Here is a 15,634-nt window from a genome sequence, read left to right as displayed (position 1 = left end):
TCCTCAAGAATTTGAAAATAAGAAGGAAATACCAGAATAAATCGTGGACATTTATTTTCACTCTGAAGTGTACAGAAACTCTAGTCTCAGTGCCTGTGTGTCCTGCCCATGATTTATAGCACCTTTGCAAGTAAAATGGTGTTCTGAAAAGAGCAGGAATTTTCAAGCTGATGCATTAGTCAATTGGAAAGTACTAGTACTTTAGCCTTGGCATTTCATCTCTCTCGCCATAGACTGGTGTTCCTTAACATAACGCAGAATCCTTTGAAGGAACAGGAACTGTGACCCAGGGTGTCTTACCCCACTTTAAACCTTAGCAGTCCAACTTGGCATGTACAAGTTCTTTAATGACCTAGTCTGTCATTCCATAGGGTACATCTTCCCACTGACTACCCAGGAAGGAGGTGACTATAACAACCAATCACTAGGACAGGCACAGGCACAGGCTACAACCTCATTAACCTTTACTGAAACTTCCCTTGAACGAGAGCATGTGGCTCTATATGACTTCAATGGGAAATGCACATCTACGTCTGAGGCCAAATCTGCCCTTTTTTTTTTGACCAGACATAAAAATCTCTTAGGGTGAAGAAAAATAATCATTGTGTTTCCTATCTAGTTGCTCTTAATGCACCAAAGATGAAGTGCCCCTTTTGGTTATTCATCTTAATATACAAGCCATTGTTCAAGTTTCCTCTGTTTACACTTAGACTGCATACAGTCGTCACATAACATTTTACCCATTTTACTTCAGATAACTAAACTATGTTACTGCAAGTACTGAGATATTACCAAGTCATCTAAGATGACTGACAAGTTAAATGCAACCAATACACAGTCCTAGTTAATAATAAGAGCTGTGACAAATACTGAACAATCAGGTATCCATTCAAAAGAGATGATAAAAGAACAACTCACACCCACCACATTCAAGGAAAAAGTTCACATTACTTCAATATGACAGCTGGATTATTTTTAAGGTTATGAGCTATAATATTCCTTTTAAAAACAAATTTATCGAGGGGTTTGTTTCTTTCAAAATTGTGGTAAACATTTTTCCTTTTGGAGACGGAATATATCATTTAACCCCATTTGATAAATATTCACACACGTACATATATATATGTACGTGTGTGAATATTTATATATATATGTTCACACGCGTACACATGAGCACTGGAGGGCACTGTTGAATCCTTACCACATTGTAAGGGTGTTCAGCTCAGGAGTACCAACAACTTGCTCCCATCAGCTAGCTTTGCAAATTGTCTCCTTGCCAACAGAGAGGATTGGCTATATTATAAGTATATAAGTGAAGGCCCATCATCCAATCTCTACCCACTGCTTAAGAAAAGATTTGCCAATTCAGATTCTTTTTGTGACTACAGCATGCAAATATGAAATAAAAGAAAGGAATAAAAAAGTTGACTAACCTAACCCACCTGAGCTCGGCTCACAGGGATCAATATCCTCGTCATCACTGGGACATTCAGCCGAGGCCACCAGGATGTCATCTGTGGTCTGCAAAGAAAATAAAGTCAAGTAGATTCATTTAAACTGAGCCAGCGTATGCTCAGATGATCATTAGCATACCTGCCATCACTCAGATTTATGTAAAGTCCTAAATGCCTGAGCATTTCAGACTTAAAATTTTATGATACAAAGATGCTCTCCATTTGTATTATAATGAGGCTCTACTTTTCTATACATTCATGTCATTTTTCAAAGGATGGTGTCAGATACCAAAAGCAGGCAATTGAAAATTTCATGAAAATTCTCTTCAGCCATTTTGTTCTAACAAGAATGAGAATATAGAGGGACAAAGTACTTGCATTTAGATGTTATTCTCTTCTCTCTATATCCAATATATAAACTATAAATATATACAGAAAAAAATGGCGGTATAAATCCTAGCCAAAACAGAGCATATTAAATTTATTGTAATTGGAGACACCATCAGAGGTGCATGAATATTTTTTTTGCAATAATTATACTTGCATTCTTAAGAGTAGCTACAGCACCATATCAACTGCTACAGAATATTTACAACTGCTCAGGAAAAAGACCTGAGTATCATTTATCATAGAATCATAGAATATCAGGGTTGGAAGGGACCTCAGGAGGTCATCTGGTACAACCCCTTGATCAAAGCAGGACCTAATCCCCAACTAAATCATCCCAGCCAGGGCTTCATCAAGCCTGACCTTAAAAACATCTAAGGAAGAAGATTCCACCACCTCCCTAGGTAACCCATTCCAGTGCTTCACCACCCTCCTAGTGAAAAAGTTTTTCCTAATATCCAACCTAAAGCTCCCCCACTGCAACTTGAGACCATTACTCCTTGTTCTGTCATCTGGTACCACTGAGAACAGTCTAGATCCATCCTCTTTGGAACCCCCTTTCAGGTAGTTGAAAGCAGCTATCAATTCCCCCCTTGTTCTTCTCTTCTGCAGATTTGTAGACAGCTGCATGAAAACATATGCTCGATGTATAGTCATGGTCAAAAAAGCAAACAAAATGATCGGATGTATGAAGAATGGGTTAGAAAATAACACTGATAATATTAGAATCTCTTATATAAAAGGGAATAGTTCTGATAACTATATTTCAGAAAGGATAGAGCAGAAACAGAATGGTTCCAGATATGGGTTACCAAAATTATTAGAGGCATTAAAGATTTCTATAGGAAAAGACTGAATAGAGGGGGACTATTTAATTTGCAGAGGAGACAAATAAGAGGGCACATGATAGAGGTGTACAAAATAGTGAGTGGTACATTGAAGAGAAATTGGGCACTCCTATTTAGCTTCTTATAGTACAACAACAAGAGGATATTCAATGAAACTGAAAGCCAACAATTTTAAAACTGATAAAGAGAAATACTTCTTTATACAATGTACAATTTCTGTGTACAGATCTTAGTTGGATTATGAAACTAATAGATATTTATAAACCTGATGAGAACATCCACATTAGAAATAGAAGAACTAGATAAGTGGTATCTACTTAAGTCAAACACTTAGGGCAGAGGTAGGCAACCTATGGCATGCATGCCGAAGGCAGCACGCGAGCTGACTTTCAGTGGCACTCACACTGCCCGGGTTCTGGCCACCGGTCCGGGGGGCTCTGCATTTTAATTTAATTTTAAATGAAGCTTCTTAAACATTTTTAAAACCTTATTTACTTTACATACAACAATAGTTTAGTTATATATTATAGACTTATAGAAAGAGACCTTCTAAAAACGTTAAAATGTATTACTGGCACGCGAAACCTTAAATTAGAGTGAATAAATGAAGACTCGGCACACCACTTCTGAAAGGTTGCTGACCCCTGACTTAGGGTATGTTTATACTGCAATTAAAAACCCTCAATGGACCCTTGCAAGCTGACTCAGGCTTCGGTTTGTAGGACTGTTTAATTATGGTGTAGACGTTTGGGCTCAAGCTGGACACCAGGGTCTAGGATTCTGTGAGGTGGGAGGGTCCCAGAGGTCAGGCTGCAGCCCAAGCCCAAACATTTACACTGCAATTAAACAGCCCCTTAGCTCAAGCCCTGCAAGCCCGAGTCAGCTGGCACCGGTGAGCTGCGGGTGTCTAATTGCAGTGTAGACATACCATTAGTGATGTTGTTAATAAAGAACTTTCTCTATCATCAAGTTATTCCATAATTGTCCATTTCAAGGTTACTTTTACATTCCCATGAAACATTTGGTACTGGCCACAGTTGGAGATATGATACACTGGTACATCGACCTCAGGCTGCAGCTGGAATATAGTCATTTCTATGGTCCTATATGGTACTTACCCAAACTGTGAGATGCAGAATATATTCATCAGTGTGGAATCTTACATTTAAGCACTTTTTGCAATGAATAAAGTGAGGAAATCTGTTCCATGTTCAGCTTTTAAACCTATGAGGAATATCACTTTGATGTAACACTTTTATTTCTCTACAGATGTTTAGCAATGTTGTTTATTATTCTTCCAGTTGAAGTTTTACAGCAAAGAATGTTTATTATAATAGGCTTATTCTTTGATGTGCCTCACAAATATTAAGGACCATATGCTTACAACACTCTTATGAGGTAGGGAAGTGCTATTATCCCCATTTTACAGGTGGAGGACTGAGGCACAGGGAGATTAAGTGACTGACCCAAAGTCACACAAGAAGTCTATGGAATACATCATAGTCCAGTGCCTAAACCACAGAACCACCCTTCCTCAGGGAAAACCACATTGTAAATCTATGAGATTGGCAAAGAGACTGGGAGATATAGGAAGAGAGAGAGACAAAAAAATGTAGTCTTTTTTTCTATACCATATAGACAAAATTGGAACTGTAGGTACCTACAAATATCCTAATACATTCCCGGGGGGGGGACAGGGGACGGGACATTTACTGAGACAATTTAAGGCTGCACATTAATACCTCCCTCCATTTTTGAAAAATGGCCTAAGAAGACTCTGCAGCTGAAAACCAACCAACCTTAAAAACATGGAAATAAAAAGTTAAGCTACTGCTTTAAGAAACAAACAAAACTGAAAAACCATGGAAAATCAGCATGAGTCAATCAAACACTCTTAGCTATGTCCACATAGTCTCATCTTTACATCTTTCCTCCTACTTGTAACACTGAAGACATTCTCTTTGTGCAGTCTGCAGATGCCCAATCAAAAAGTTACATCTGTGGTATGACACTTTGTCACCACTCTAACCTTTGCTCTTTCTAGCTAAGACCCATAAGTTGCATGCCTAAGAAGTTTCTATGTATTATTTTGATGCAAAACTGTAACATTTGTACAAGTAGTGGGACATGGAATATTAATGCGTAGCAGAAAATGAGATTCTCTGCTATTCCATTGGTGTAATCAGAAATTGTTAAAGAATGTCTTTCGGCATGGGCTACGCATTTCTGTAAAGAAGGTCATAATCTGAGCAACCCCTGTATGACTCATATGAAAGTGTGTGATGGATGGATAAAATTGTCTCTGGTTGTTCTGAGGGGAGGGCTGCAAGGGCAGAGTTAAATGTTCTTAGGTGACCTTAAAACTCTGCTTTTCAATGCAGTTTGCAATGCACTTGAAATTATCAGAAAGAATTCTAAACTGTCAATGGGATTTTATTCCTTCTGCATCTGAAAGAATGAGGATTTTTTTTCTGCATGTTTACTTACAAGGGATAAAAGTGGTTTTCTAATGTAGTTGGAACCTTATATATGAAGAGAGAACTACTGAGTGTATTTAATAGAGATCTATGAAAATTCCAGCTCTTGGTCACTTAAGGAGCATTAATGAGCAGAAAGAGGTGTTCTTGATTCTATTGTATGTAAATAAATTAATGCTCGGTTTTCTTTTAAAAAATTGTGATACAACATGCAAACCAGCATATATGCCAAGAAAGGTCTCACTACAACTGCTGAATATTCAAGTCAATTATATGTGTAAAACTGATTTTGTAACAATGCAGGTTTAAAAGCACTCAGTCATATACCAGGATTGGACTGAAGGCGGAAGGGGCAAGATGATGTAAGAATTGTTTTCTTCCATGAAAAACACTTCCAAAATATTTGCAGTTTAAATATCAATTAACTATGTGTCACAAAAACAAACAAACAAACAAATTAAAACCAAAAACCCAACATTGTTTACAAAGAGAGGGCAAGGAAAGAGTGAAAGCTAAGTAGAGTGGCATTGATCAAAGTTAGCAATGAATGCTATTGAAGTGCTGAAGTCATTTTTATAATGGATTAAACATTAGCTCTAATTATATCAAATATGAAAAATATATATAAAAATAAAATACTATGAGCCAAATACTAGTCCTTTCTCCAACAAACCTACCATTTACTTCAATACTTCAATTACTGCCTAGATCAGGGGTAGACAACCTATGGCACGCGTGCCGCAGGTGGCACATGAGCTGATTTTCAGTGGCACTCACACTGCCCGGGTCCTGGCCACCAACCCTGGGTCCGGGGGGCTCTGCATTTTAATTTAATTTTAAATGAAGCTTCTTAAACATTTTTAAAACCTTATTTGCTTTACATACAACAATAGTTTAGTTATATATTATAGACGTATAGAAAGAGACCTTCTAAAAATGTTAAAATGTATTATTGGCACGCGAAACCTTAAATTAGAGTGAATAAATGAAGACTTGGCACACCACTTCTGAAAGGTTGCCGACCCCTGGCCTAGATAAAGGCAGTAGGATTTAGCTCTAGAGTTCTAAGACTGCTAACAGGTCGGTCCAGATAAATAATATCAGGAAGAGTAAAAGGTCTACGTTAAACTTACTGTAAATTGCCTTTTTCTGGTGATTTTTAATGTGACAAAGAGAGTTCAAATACATTAATTTTCAAAAATGAATTGCACTTGTTGTTACCACCCATGATAAACATTACCAATTTACAGGACAGCTGCACCAAGCATTGTCATTAAACAAGGATTTTAAAATCAGAGCAAAATCCCCCCCTATTTGCAGTGAGTGTCTAACAGGATAACATAAAAGCTGGTGTCATCATAATATGAAAATCAGATTAGAATGTCTCTTGGGTGAATTGTTCAATTCATTTTAACAATGATAATCTAGTTGTAAGAGATTTTTGTTTTTAAATGGCAGGTGTACATCCTGGAAGGCCAACCCTGATTTCATTAGTTTTTTCTTTTCTTTGTGCATTACCATATTTTTAGGAGAGTTCAACTTAAATGATTGTGCAATGTTTAAAACAGAGTTTATTTTGTGATGTCCGGCTATTTAAAAAGTTGGACATTTGTGACATTTAAAAAAAAAGATGGTCAGAAAAGTTCATAATTATCAGACCTATATAAAAATTGGCAAAAATCACACATTGTAAAGGCTGGAAGTTGAGGAATAACTCCACATTTAGGCTCTGACCCTTACTTACTCACAAGAGTAGTCTCTGTGAAGTCTACATGATTACCTACATGAATAAGGGCTGCTTGCAATAATAAAGGTTAGAGGATTTGGCTCTTAGTCATCACAGTGGAAATACAAAATGTCACCCAGCTGCAATCTTGCTTGGGGAAGGGAATGGTGATTGTTTCAAAGGAAGCTGCTGGCCAGTCTTTCCAGCTCAAATAATTATGGCTTACTTGTGGCATTAGATACAATAACAGACTCTACAGCAGTGGATAAATATCAAACAGTCTCATGGGCTCTGGCCATTGGATGCTGATATGAGACTCTTTTCTGATAATACTTGGCTAACACTAGATTGCAGAAAACAACTGGGGATGAAGTAAGAATATGAAGTTGTGTATATAGTGAACAGGGGGCAGCAAACAGGAGAGTTTGAGAGGGAGTTTGTAGGAGTAAGAAAGACTAAAAGCAGCATGGTTTGGAAAGACTGTGTCACCAATGCCAACATTGCTCCTGACTCCTCCACCTGCCCCTGTGTCCAGACTGAAAACCTGACCATGGATGCCTTACCCAGGTCCTGGTGTGGATATGCGGAGACTGTGGCCTGCATTACCCCATCATGGAAAGCAACGCTGGGGGGACCATCCAGTGTGAGAGATGCCTACTGTAGGATTTTTCAGGAGGTAGGTAGGAGAGCTACAGGAGGAGGTGGCTACGCTGAGGAGCATCCGTGCACAGGCAGGGGCGGCTCTATGTATTTTGCCGCCACAAGCACGGTAGTCAGGCGGCTTTCGTCGGCATGCCTGCGGGAGGTCCACTGGTAACGCGGATTTGGCGGCATGCCTGCAGGAGGTCCACTGGTAACGCGGATTTGGCGGCATGCCTGCGGGAGGTCCACTGGTAATGCGAATTCAGCGGCATGCCTGCGGGAGGTCCACTGGTAACGCAGATTCGGTGGCATGCCTGCGGGAGGTCCACTGGTAACGCAGATTCGGTGGCATGCCTGCGGGAGGTCCGCCGGTCGCACGCCTTCAGTGTACCCACCGCCGAATTGCCGCCGAAGCTGCAGGACCAGCGGACCTCCCACAGGCACGCCGCCGAAGGCAGCCTGACTGCCGCCCTCATGGCGACCGGCAGGCCGCCCCCCGCGGCTTGCCGCCCCAGGCACGCACTTGGTGTGCTGGTGCCTGGAGCCGCCCCTGTGCACAGGAAGAGTTAATGGAAAACATGCATATGGAGACCTCAAAGTTTGAGGACAAAATCCAGCTGGAGAGTAGTGCAGTAGCACCACCAGGGGAGGAGGAAGCTGCTCCTTCACAGGGAGGAACTTGGATGCTGCTTACTTCTGGCAGCAGGCAGTGCTCCATCCCTGCTCCCAAACCATGGTCCATAGAGACAAAAAAATGGTACGCTGCCCTGGCAATGAGGTGGTGGAGGAGAAGCCATGTGCCCCCAAAGCTGGGATGATCACCACTACCACTCCCAACAGAAACAAAGGGTGGCGGTCAGTGACTGCCTTCTAAGGGGGACAGAGGCATCCATCTGCAGGCCTGACCTGGCATCCCAGGAAGTGTGCTGACTGCCAGGGACCTGTATACAAGACATTGTGGTATGGAAAGATTGCTGAAGATCATCCAGCCCTCTGACTACTACCACATTTTTCTCATCCATGTGGGCACTAATGATATAGCAAAGCATGACCCTGAGCAGATCAAAAGTGACTACAGGGCTCTGGAAGTGAGGGTGAAGGAGTTGGGGGCCTTATGGACTAGTTCAGGGATGGCATTCCATGCTTAGCATAGAGGATAGCATGAAAGAAAGCATGGAGACAATTGTGGCAAAGTGGACTAATGGGTGGTTTCGGATGGTGTTACTGGATGGGCAGAGGGTGTGGGGAGAGGGTCAAAATGGTAACGGACAAGGGCAGATAAGTGGGTAGGCGAAGAGATGCTACAGGAATAGCCAGAAAGGTAAAAAAGAGAATTAGGAACATTCAGTGCTCTGAAGACCAAAGGAGAACCGGATTTTGGGAAGGACAGATGACTGACAGTATCAAAAGTGCTGAGTAGGAGGTGAATAAAGTAGAGCCCAGAGATTCAGTTAGGAAGAGGTTGTTAGAGATCTTGGAGAGAATAAGTGCAATGGAGTGCTGAGAACAGAAGCCGTATTCGAGGATGGAACTAGAGGAACTTGAGGAATTATCCTGGGAGGTTCTCTGGCCTGTGTTGTACAGGAGGTAAGACTAGATGATCACAATGGTCCCTTCTGGACTTGGAATCTATGTAGTAATGGTTATAGATGACATGTCATTGAAGCTGATTGAGGGGTTGGAAAACAGGATGTGAGGTATAAAGATTCTTTATAATATGAGGTATATCAGGCAGGAACTCTGTGACTATAGACAAGGGACCATGGGAAAACATAATTTCAGATGTAGGACTGGGGATTAAACCTCTTCTAATTGTATGTCTCTCCTTTTCCCTAGTTCTTTGTTATCAGATCTGTTCACACTATCACATCATTTTTTTCCCTGGGAAGGCATATTAAAATACTTTTGCATCAGCCCAATGAAAATTATCGTAGTTACAACTGATTTTTAGACATGGAGGGCTGCTTTGACTTAACAAGAAAAAAGTATAGTCCAAGAACCGAGATATAAATAACAGATTGAGAAAACCCACAGATAGATGCTGCTGTCGTCTTAATTAGCTATTGCAAATACAGATTTTCCCCCAAACAAACAGTTCATGTAATATTTACAGAAGAAATAATTGTTCAATGCTTACTGTGCTTTTTTTTTTTTCTTTACTGTTTGGACACATTACACTTCTAAGAAGTAAACTACTTTACTGAAAAGTAATATATCAGATATATTTTTATTTTTTTTTAAATGTGGAATAAAATAAGTCAAACCAATGGGAATGCTGGCAGAAACAGGGTATGAAAAATCAGGAAAGAGTTCATGTGGAAAAAAATCAAATTTCATTTTTGGGACTGGATTAACAGAGCAATTTTCTAGCCAAGACTGTGTAATTTAAATTTAATTTACTGTGTATGCAGCTGAACTCTATGACTGGCTGTTGAAACAGTTGTGAAAAGAAACTCAAATATGTTACATTAATCAATCCTATTCTTCAGTTAGCTTCTCCCTGGTGTTTATAACCTTCCACACAGTCTGCTGAGAAAGACATAGCAGTGATCTAGCAGTAATATCAGCCCTAGATGACATCCCATTTGGAAAGGGTTCTCTAAATTTGTATTTAACCTGGAATAGGTCAAATAAGTACATCTGTATCAATCTAAACTAGTCTACCCCATATGAAAAGTCTTTTCTCATGCTCACTCTATTGGGAAATGATGTTTCAAAACATGGATATACACAAGACAAGCATATACACAGTATTCATGATTTCGTCTATGAACTGTTACAATATTATTGTGCTGTAAGGTGAAAATAAAATAACTGAAGAAAATGTGATAAATGAAGGGAGGGGGGGAGCATCCTTTTATGGACACCCAGCCAGCCAGTTAGCTATAAAATCCCTTTTGGTAGCTGTTCTCTACTTGCTGCTTTAACTGTAAAGTGTTAAAAAAAACCATAGGTAAAAAGAATGAAGTGGGGACCTGACCAAAAGAGCCAATGGGAGGACTAGAACTTTTTAAAATTGGGAAAAAACTTTCCCTTTGTCTGTTTGTTGTTGTTCTCCGGAGAGAGGAGAGGCAGAGCAGGAACTGGGCTGAACTATGATGTAGGAAGCTTTAAGCCAGGTATGAAAAACCATCAGATCATACCTAGAGATTGCTTATCTGAAACCCCAGATATGTAAGTAAGTTAGGAAAGGTCTAGGAAGACGTGATTAGGGTTATTTCTTATTGGCTTGTGGACTCCTCTGTGCTAACCCAAGGTGCTTTTGTTTTGCTTGTAACCTTTAAGCTGGACCTCAAGAGAGCTATCTTGATGCTTAATTTTTGTAATTGTTTTTTTTTTAATCTAGCAAGAAGCCTAAGTTCCAGATGTATTTCCTTTCTTTGTGTTTTTAATAAAATTTACCTTTTTTAAGAACAGGGTTGGATTTTTGTGTCCCTAGGAGGTTTGTGCATGTTGTTTAATTAGCTGGTGACAACAGCTGATTTCCTTTGTTTTGTTTTGTTTTTCAGTTCTTCCCCGGACTCTCTCTGTGTGTGTGTGTGTGTGTGTGTGTGTGTGTGTGTGTGTGTGTGTGAAAGGGCTTGAGGGTACCCCACAGGAAGGAATTCCTAAGTGCGCCTTTCTGGGTTCTCAAAAGGGTTTTTTTTTTTGCATTTGGGTGGTGGCAGCATCTACCCATCCAAGGTCAGAGAGAAGCTGTAACCTTGGGAGTTTAATACAAGCCCGGAGTGGCCAGTATTAATTTTTAGAATCCTTGAGGGGCCCCCACCTTCTGCACTCGAAGTGCTACAGTGGGGAATTAGCCCTGACATGGTGGCAGTGCAGTGGGGTCATTTTGAACCAGAAGCACAAACCTCAGGATTTTAAAAGGACACATTTTTCCTTTTAGCAGCCTGCAAAGCCAGGGAGTTTTCTTCTTTTCTTTTCTTTTCTTTTCTTTTCTTTTCTTTTCTTTTCTTTGCTGCCTGAGATGGAACAGGCACAGAAAGAGTCCAGCCTGCCAAGCCAGGGAGTCCAACAAGCAGACCTCATAATCTTCAAGAGGATTGCTTAAGCAATTTAAAATTTCTCAGTACAAAATAATAAATGATAAATGTTGATGAGATAAAGAAATCTGTATCTGGGGATGAACAACCTATGGATTCTACCATCCTAAACAAGCATATTGGCCTTTGGCCACACTTACTTGTAGTTAGAAAGATAAAAAAAAAACACGTTGCATGTCCCTTTTGCAGCTATTTTTATGAATGCCATGATCAGAGAGAGACACACAATTAGGTAATGAAAGAAACACAGTCAGTGTGTGTGTGTGTGGGGGGGGGGGGGTGACAAATGGTTGGTGTTTCACAGATAGTAGACAGTACTCCATCATGGAATCTGTTACAATATAGAATACTGAACACTAGTTCACTCCCACCATGTAAATGGAGGTTTCGTTTTGTGGATATCCAAGCATAATATATGTCATTGTTTACCTATAGTGGAGTGGAGCAGTACTAATATAATACTCTTCCAGAGGGGAATATGGTAGTAACAAAGATGGCAGATGGACCCCCGTCTCTTGGGTCAGAATAACTAAGCTAGTCACAGGAAGGTGAACATTGTACCACTCTTTGTATCATTCCCCCTGCATAGGGAGGGAAGACAGGCAGTATTACCAGGGACGAACCATTTTAAATCCTTCTAGGGGCTGAAATAATGTGCTGAATCTTTCTATCTAATTGCTTTCCTCCCCCAAGCATCACAACTCAATTCCGGGGTTACAAAGGGAGTCTGTACTGCAACAACAGTCAAAAGGAAGTTGAAGCTGACATGCCAATAACTCATAGAAATGTGAACTCTTAAAATACTGAGCAGTATCAAACCCACCATTAAAAATAAGCATTCAATGTAACAGCCCATTGTTCCAGTGTGCTTTGAATTTCTGGTATTTATAATGCAACTAATCCAAATCTCAAAGTCAAGGACTGGTGCAAGTATTTGGAAAAACACTTATCAATAACAATGGGCAAGAGAGTGCTCTATGGAGCTTCTTTCTGAATGTGTAAAACTCCCATTAAAACTAATGAAAGTGAGACACACATGCATTGAAAGGAGAATATGTTTAAATGACTTTCAGTAAGAAGTAGAATCTTCACTCAGTGGCTGGCCTACTGTAGTGTTTTTACACGTGTTTGGATTTGTCAGTTTAATTTCATAATGGCATAAAAACAAACAAACAAAAAACCCAGCTCTACTCTCTTTTTACAAAATAATTGCATTAACTAGTCACAGGTGAAATAAACTATTGGAAAGTCAGCATGGGACCAAATTCTGTGTGTCCAGGAGCTGCTTCTATTGACTTTACTTGGAAGTACATGTACACATTAAATGGCATCATTTGGCCCTCAAGACCCTATATACCATTGACTGGTATACAGGCTTGATTTTTTCTGAAAAAGGAACATTCAGTCTGAATATGAAACAGGAGGAAATAAAAATCTACAATCACCATTTGACTAGTAAATGTTTCTTACAGTCAGCACCTTTGTACAGCGATTTCAATGGACATTATAGGTGGCACAGGTAGCAATGCCTATAGCTAGTGTTGTCAAACACTTTCTATTATAAGACCCAGTTTACAGTTGTTTAGAATTTTTCCAGACTGTAACTATTTGGGCTGAAATTTTCCATGCTGGGTGTCTCCCTGATATTGATTTTTTTAAAGGTTTTAACTAAAATGGTTTAATCATTTTTCAGAAGGAGATTTGGGGAAAATGAATTGTTTTGCAATGTTAAGAAAATTCTTATAACTGTTTTATTGAGAAACTCTAGCACCTTCATGGTTTGGAGCAAGGACTTGAAGTTTGGTAGACAGGTTGTGTGTCACTTTGGTGTCAGGGATGAGCCTTTTGCCACCTGTATGAAAATCTACCAAAATTTGGCCAAGCTATAAGCCTGTAAAAAATTTCAGTTTGCACATGCTCAGTAAAGTCTTGTTAGAGATTCTATGAGCACTTCATCCCAGGGATGCAAGGGCTGAGCAGGACTTTCTCTGCAATGGCTACTATCTGCATTTGTGAGGGCATGGTAACTGAAAGCAGGGAGATTGTCTGTCCTGTGCTCTCAATGCTACCCAGACATCCCAGGCAGTGTGGATGAAAAAAAGAAAGAAAAAAAAGCACCATGATTCAGGTGCAAAGGATCTTGGCCTGGGAGGTGAGGGGAGAGGAGGTGATGAGATGGGAGTTAGGGGCAAGGGGCTAGGGTGTGTGAGAGATGACTGGGACCAAGAGCCAGGTGGGAGGGGGCTGGGACAACTTGCTGTGGGAGTGGGCTTGGGGGGGGGGGGCAACTGAGACTGGAATATAGAGCTGAGGGGGATTGGGACAAGAAGCTGAGTGCAGGTAGGGTTGGGGAGGACTGAACTAAGGCGCTGGAGGGGCAATTGGGATGAGGAGCTGGGGGAAGGTGGGGACTAGGCCAAGGAACCAAGTGGGAAGGAGAGGTGGGGACTGGGACTAGGATAAAAACAGGCTAGATGAGCCAAGAGCAAAAAGGTCTGTGACTATTAGAGAACACTCCCATGAGAACCCAGAACAAAACCCAGGATTCCTGAGTCTCATTATTCCTCTATTGTGAAATGCACTAGCAAAGAGTGGGTGTGTGCTTGCATGATCCCCTGCTAGTGGGTAGGCCATGGAGCAGATGACAATCTACTACTGCTATCTCAAGTTTACTCAAGTACCCTGTTTACTCAAGTACCAGAGGTCTATGCGGTGGATCTAATGGTTCCAACCCTGCTAATGACCCATGTGGGCATCAAAGTGATGCCACAGTTTGCTTTTTTTAGAACCCAGGACATTACATATAAAAAACTACATTAAAAGAATGTTAAGTACAAAGTTAAGCACTCAAAAAGTTAGAACTTGCCAGAATTAAGGTTGCCTGTGCAATCTTAATTTGATCCCCTTGTGCATAGGCATTATGATAGTTTTTTTATTAGATACTGGTGTAGCTTGATAATGCCATGCTACATTTCCTCAGATAGTGTAAATCTATGTAGTGCTGTTGACTTCAGGGGAGTTACACCAGCTGTGAATATGGCACATAAAGTTATGGGAAATTACTTTTAAAATCTGAAAAAAGTTCAAGTAATTTTCTGAATTTTTAATCTGTTTAAAACTGATTAATATTAGGAATGCAACATGGAATTTATGCAATTACTCAGAATATGGTACAGAATTTAAAACAGAACAGGTTGGGAAATTATTTCTTAATACAAAACCAAGTTCAGTAAATTCCTATTTGTATTTTGATAACGTCTTGTCATTCTTTGGTACGATTTTTACAAGATACACCCTCTTAAAATCATAATGATTTCATTGTTAAATTACAAAAATACTAAAAGGTGAATTGATCAAAGACTAAACAACAAGAAACGGTGAAGTTGCTCATTAAAATTCAAAGACATTTAGCAAACTCTTGAGTCAAATTCAGAGGTGAGTCTAAGAAAGTCTACAGGGAGTCTTTGTTGGTGTAACTTACTCTTTCTTCTGGACCCCTAGATGAGCATGCTATGTCAAGACAAATTATGACTAAACTCCAATAGCCTTATTTTCTTAGGGCTTGTCTACATGGAAAAGTTATACACCTCTACCCTGATATAACGCGACCCGATATAACATGAATTCGGATATAATGCGGTAAAGCAGTGCTTGGGAGGGGCGGAGGGGGCTGCACACTCCGGTGGATCAAAGTCAGTTCGATATAACGCAGTTTCACCTATAATGCAGTAAGATTTTTTGGCTCCTGAGGACAGTGTTATAATGGGGTAGAGGTATACTAATATAAGGTAAGGAGTGCAATTAAAGCAATACAATTATATTTATAATAAATGGAGATATCGCATCTCCTAGAACTGGAAGGGACCTTGAAAGGTCATTCAGTCCAGCCCCCTGCCTTCACTAGCAGGACCAAGTACTGATTTTGCCCCAGATCCCCAAGTAGCCCCCTCAAGGATTGAATTCACAACCCTGGGTTTAGCAGGCCAATGCTCAAACCACTGAGCTATCCCTCCCCCCTGTGTAACTCCCCATGTGGACACACTTTCTCTGGTTT

The 15,634-nt window shown here is 40.2% G+C and overlaps 1 protein-coding gene across 28 annotated transcripts in view; it reads right to left on the bottom strand.

Moving 5' to 3' along the window:
• Positions 1 to 15,634, bottom strand: part of NRXN1 (neurexin 1) — a 1,214,702-nt gene that overhangs the window by 21,721 nt on the left and 1,177,347 nt on the right. For 14 of the 28 annotated variants that reach the window (XM_065401750.1, XM_065401752.1, XM_065401753.1 and 11 more), the window contains one exon: positions 1,434 to 1,521. In XM_065401750.1, coding sequence (XP_065257822.1) covers positions 1,434 to 1,521 — 88 coding nt within the window. The remainder of the gene's footprint in view (positions 1 to 1,433; positions 1,522 to 15,634) is intronic. The other 14 variants (XM_065401747.1, XM_065401749.1, XM_065401763.1 and 11 more) reach the window with 2 other exon arrangements.

This window comes from Emys orbicularis, chromosome 3 (assembly GCF_028017835.1).
Source record: "Emys orbicularis isolate rEmyOrb1 chromosome 3, rEmyOrb1.hap1, whole genome shotgun sequence".
NCBI classification, from domain to species: Eukaryota; Metazoa; Chordata; order Testudines; family Emydidae; genus Emys; species Emys orbicularis.
This window is presented reverse-complemented; position numbering and strand designations above follow the sequence as displayed.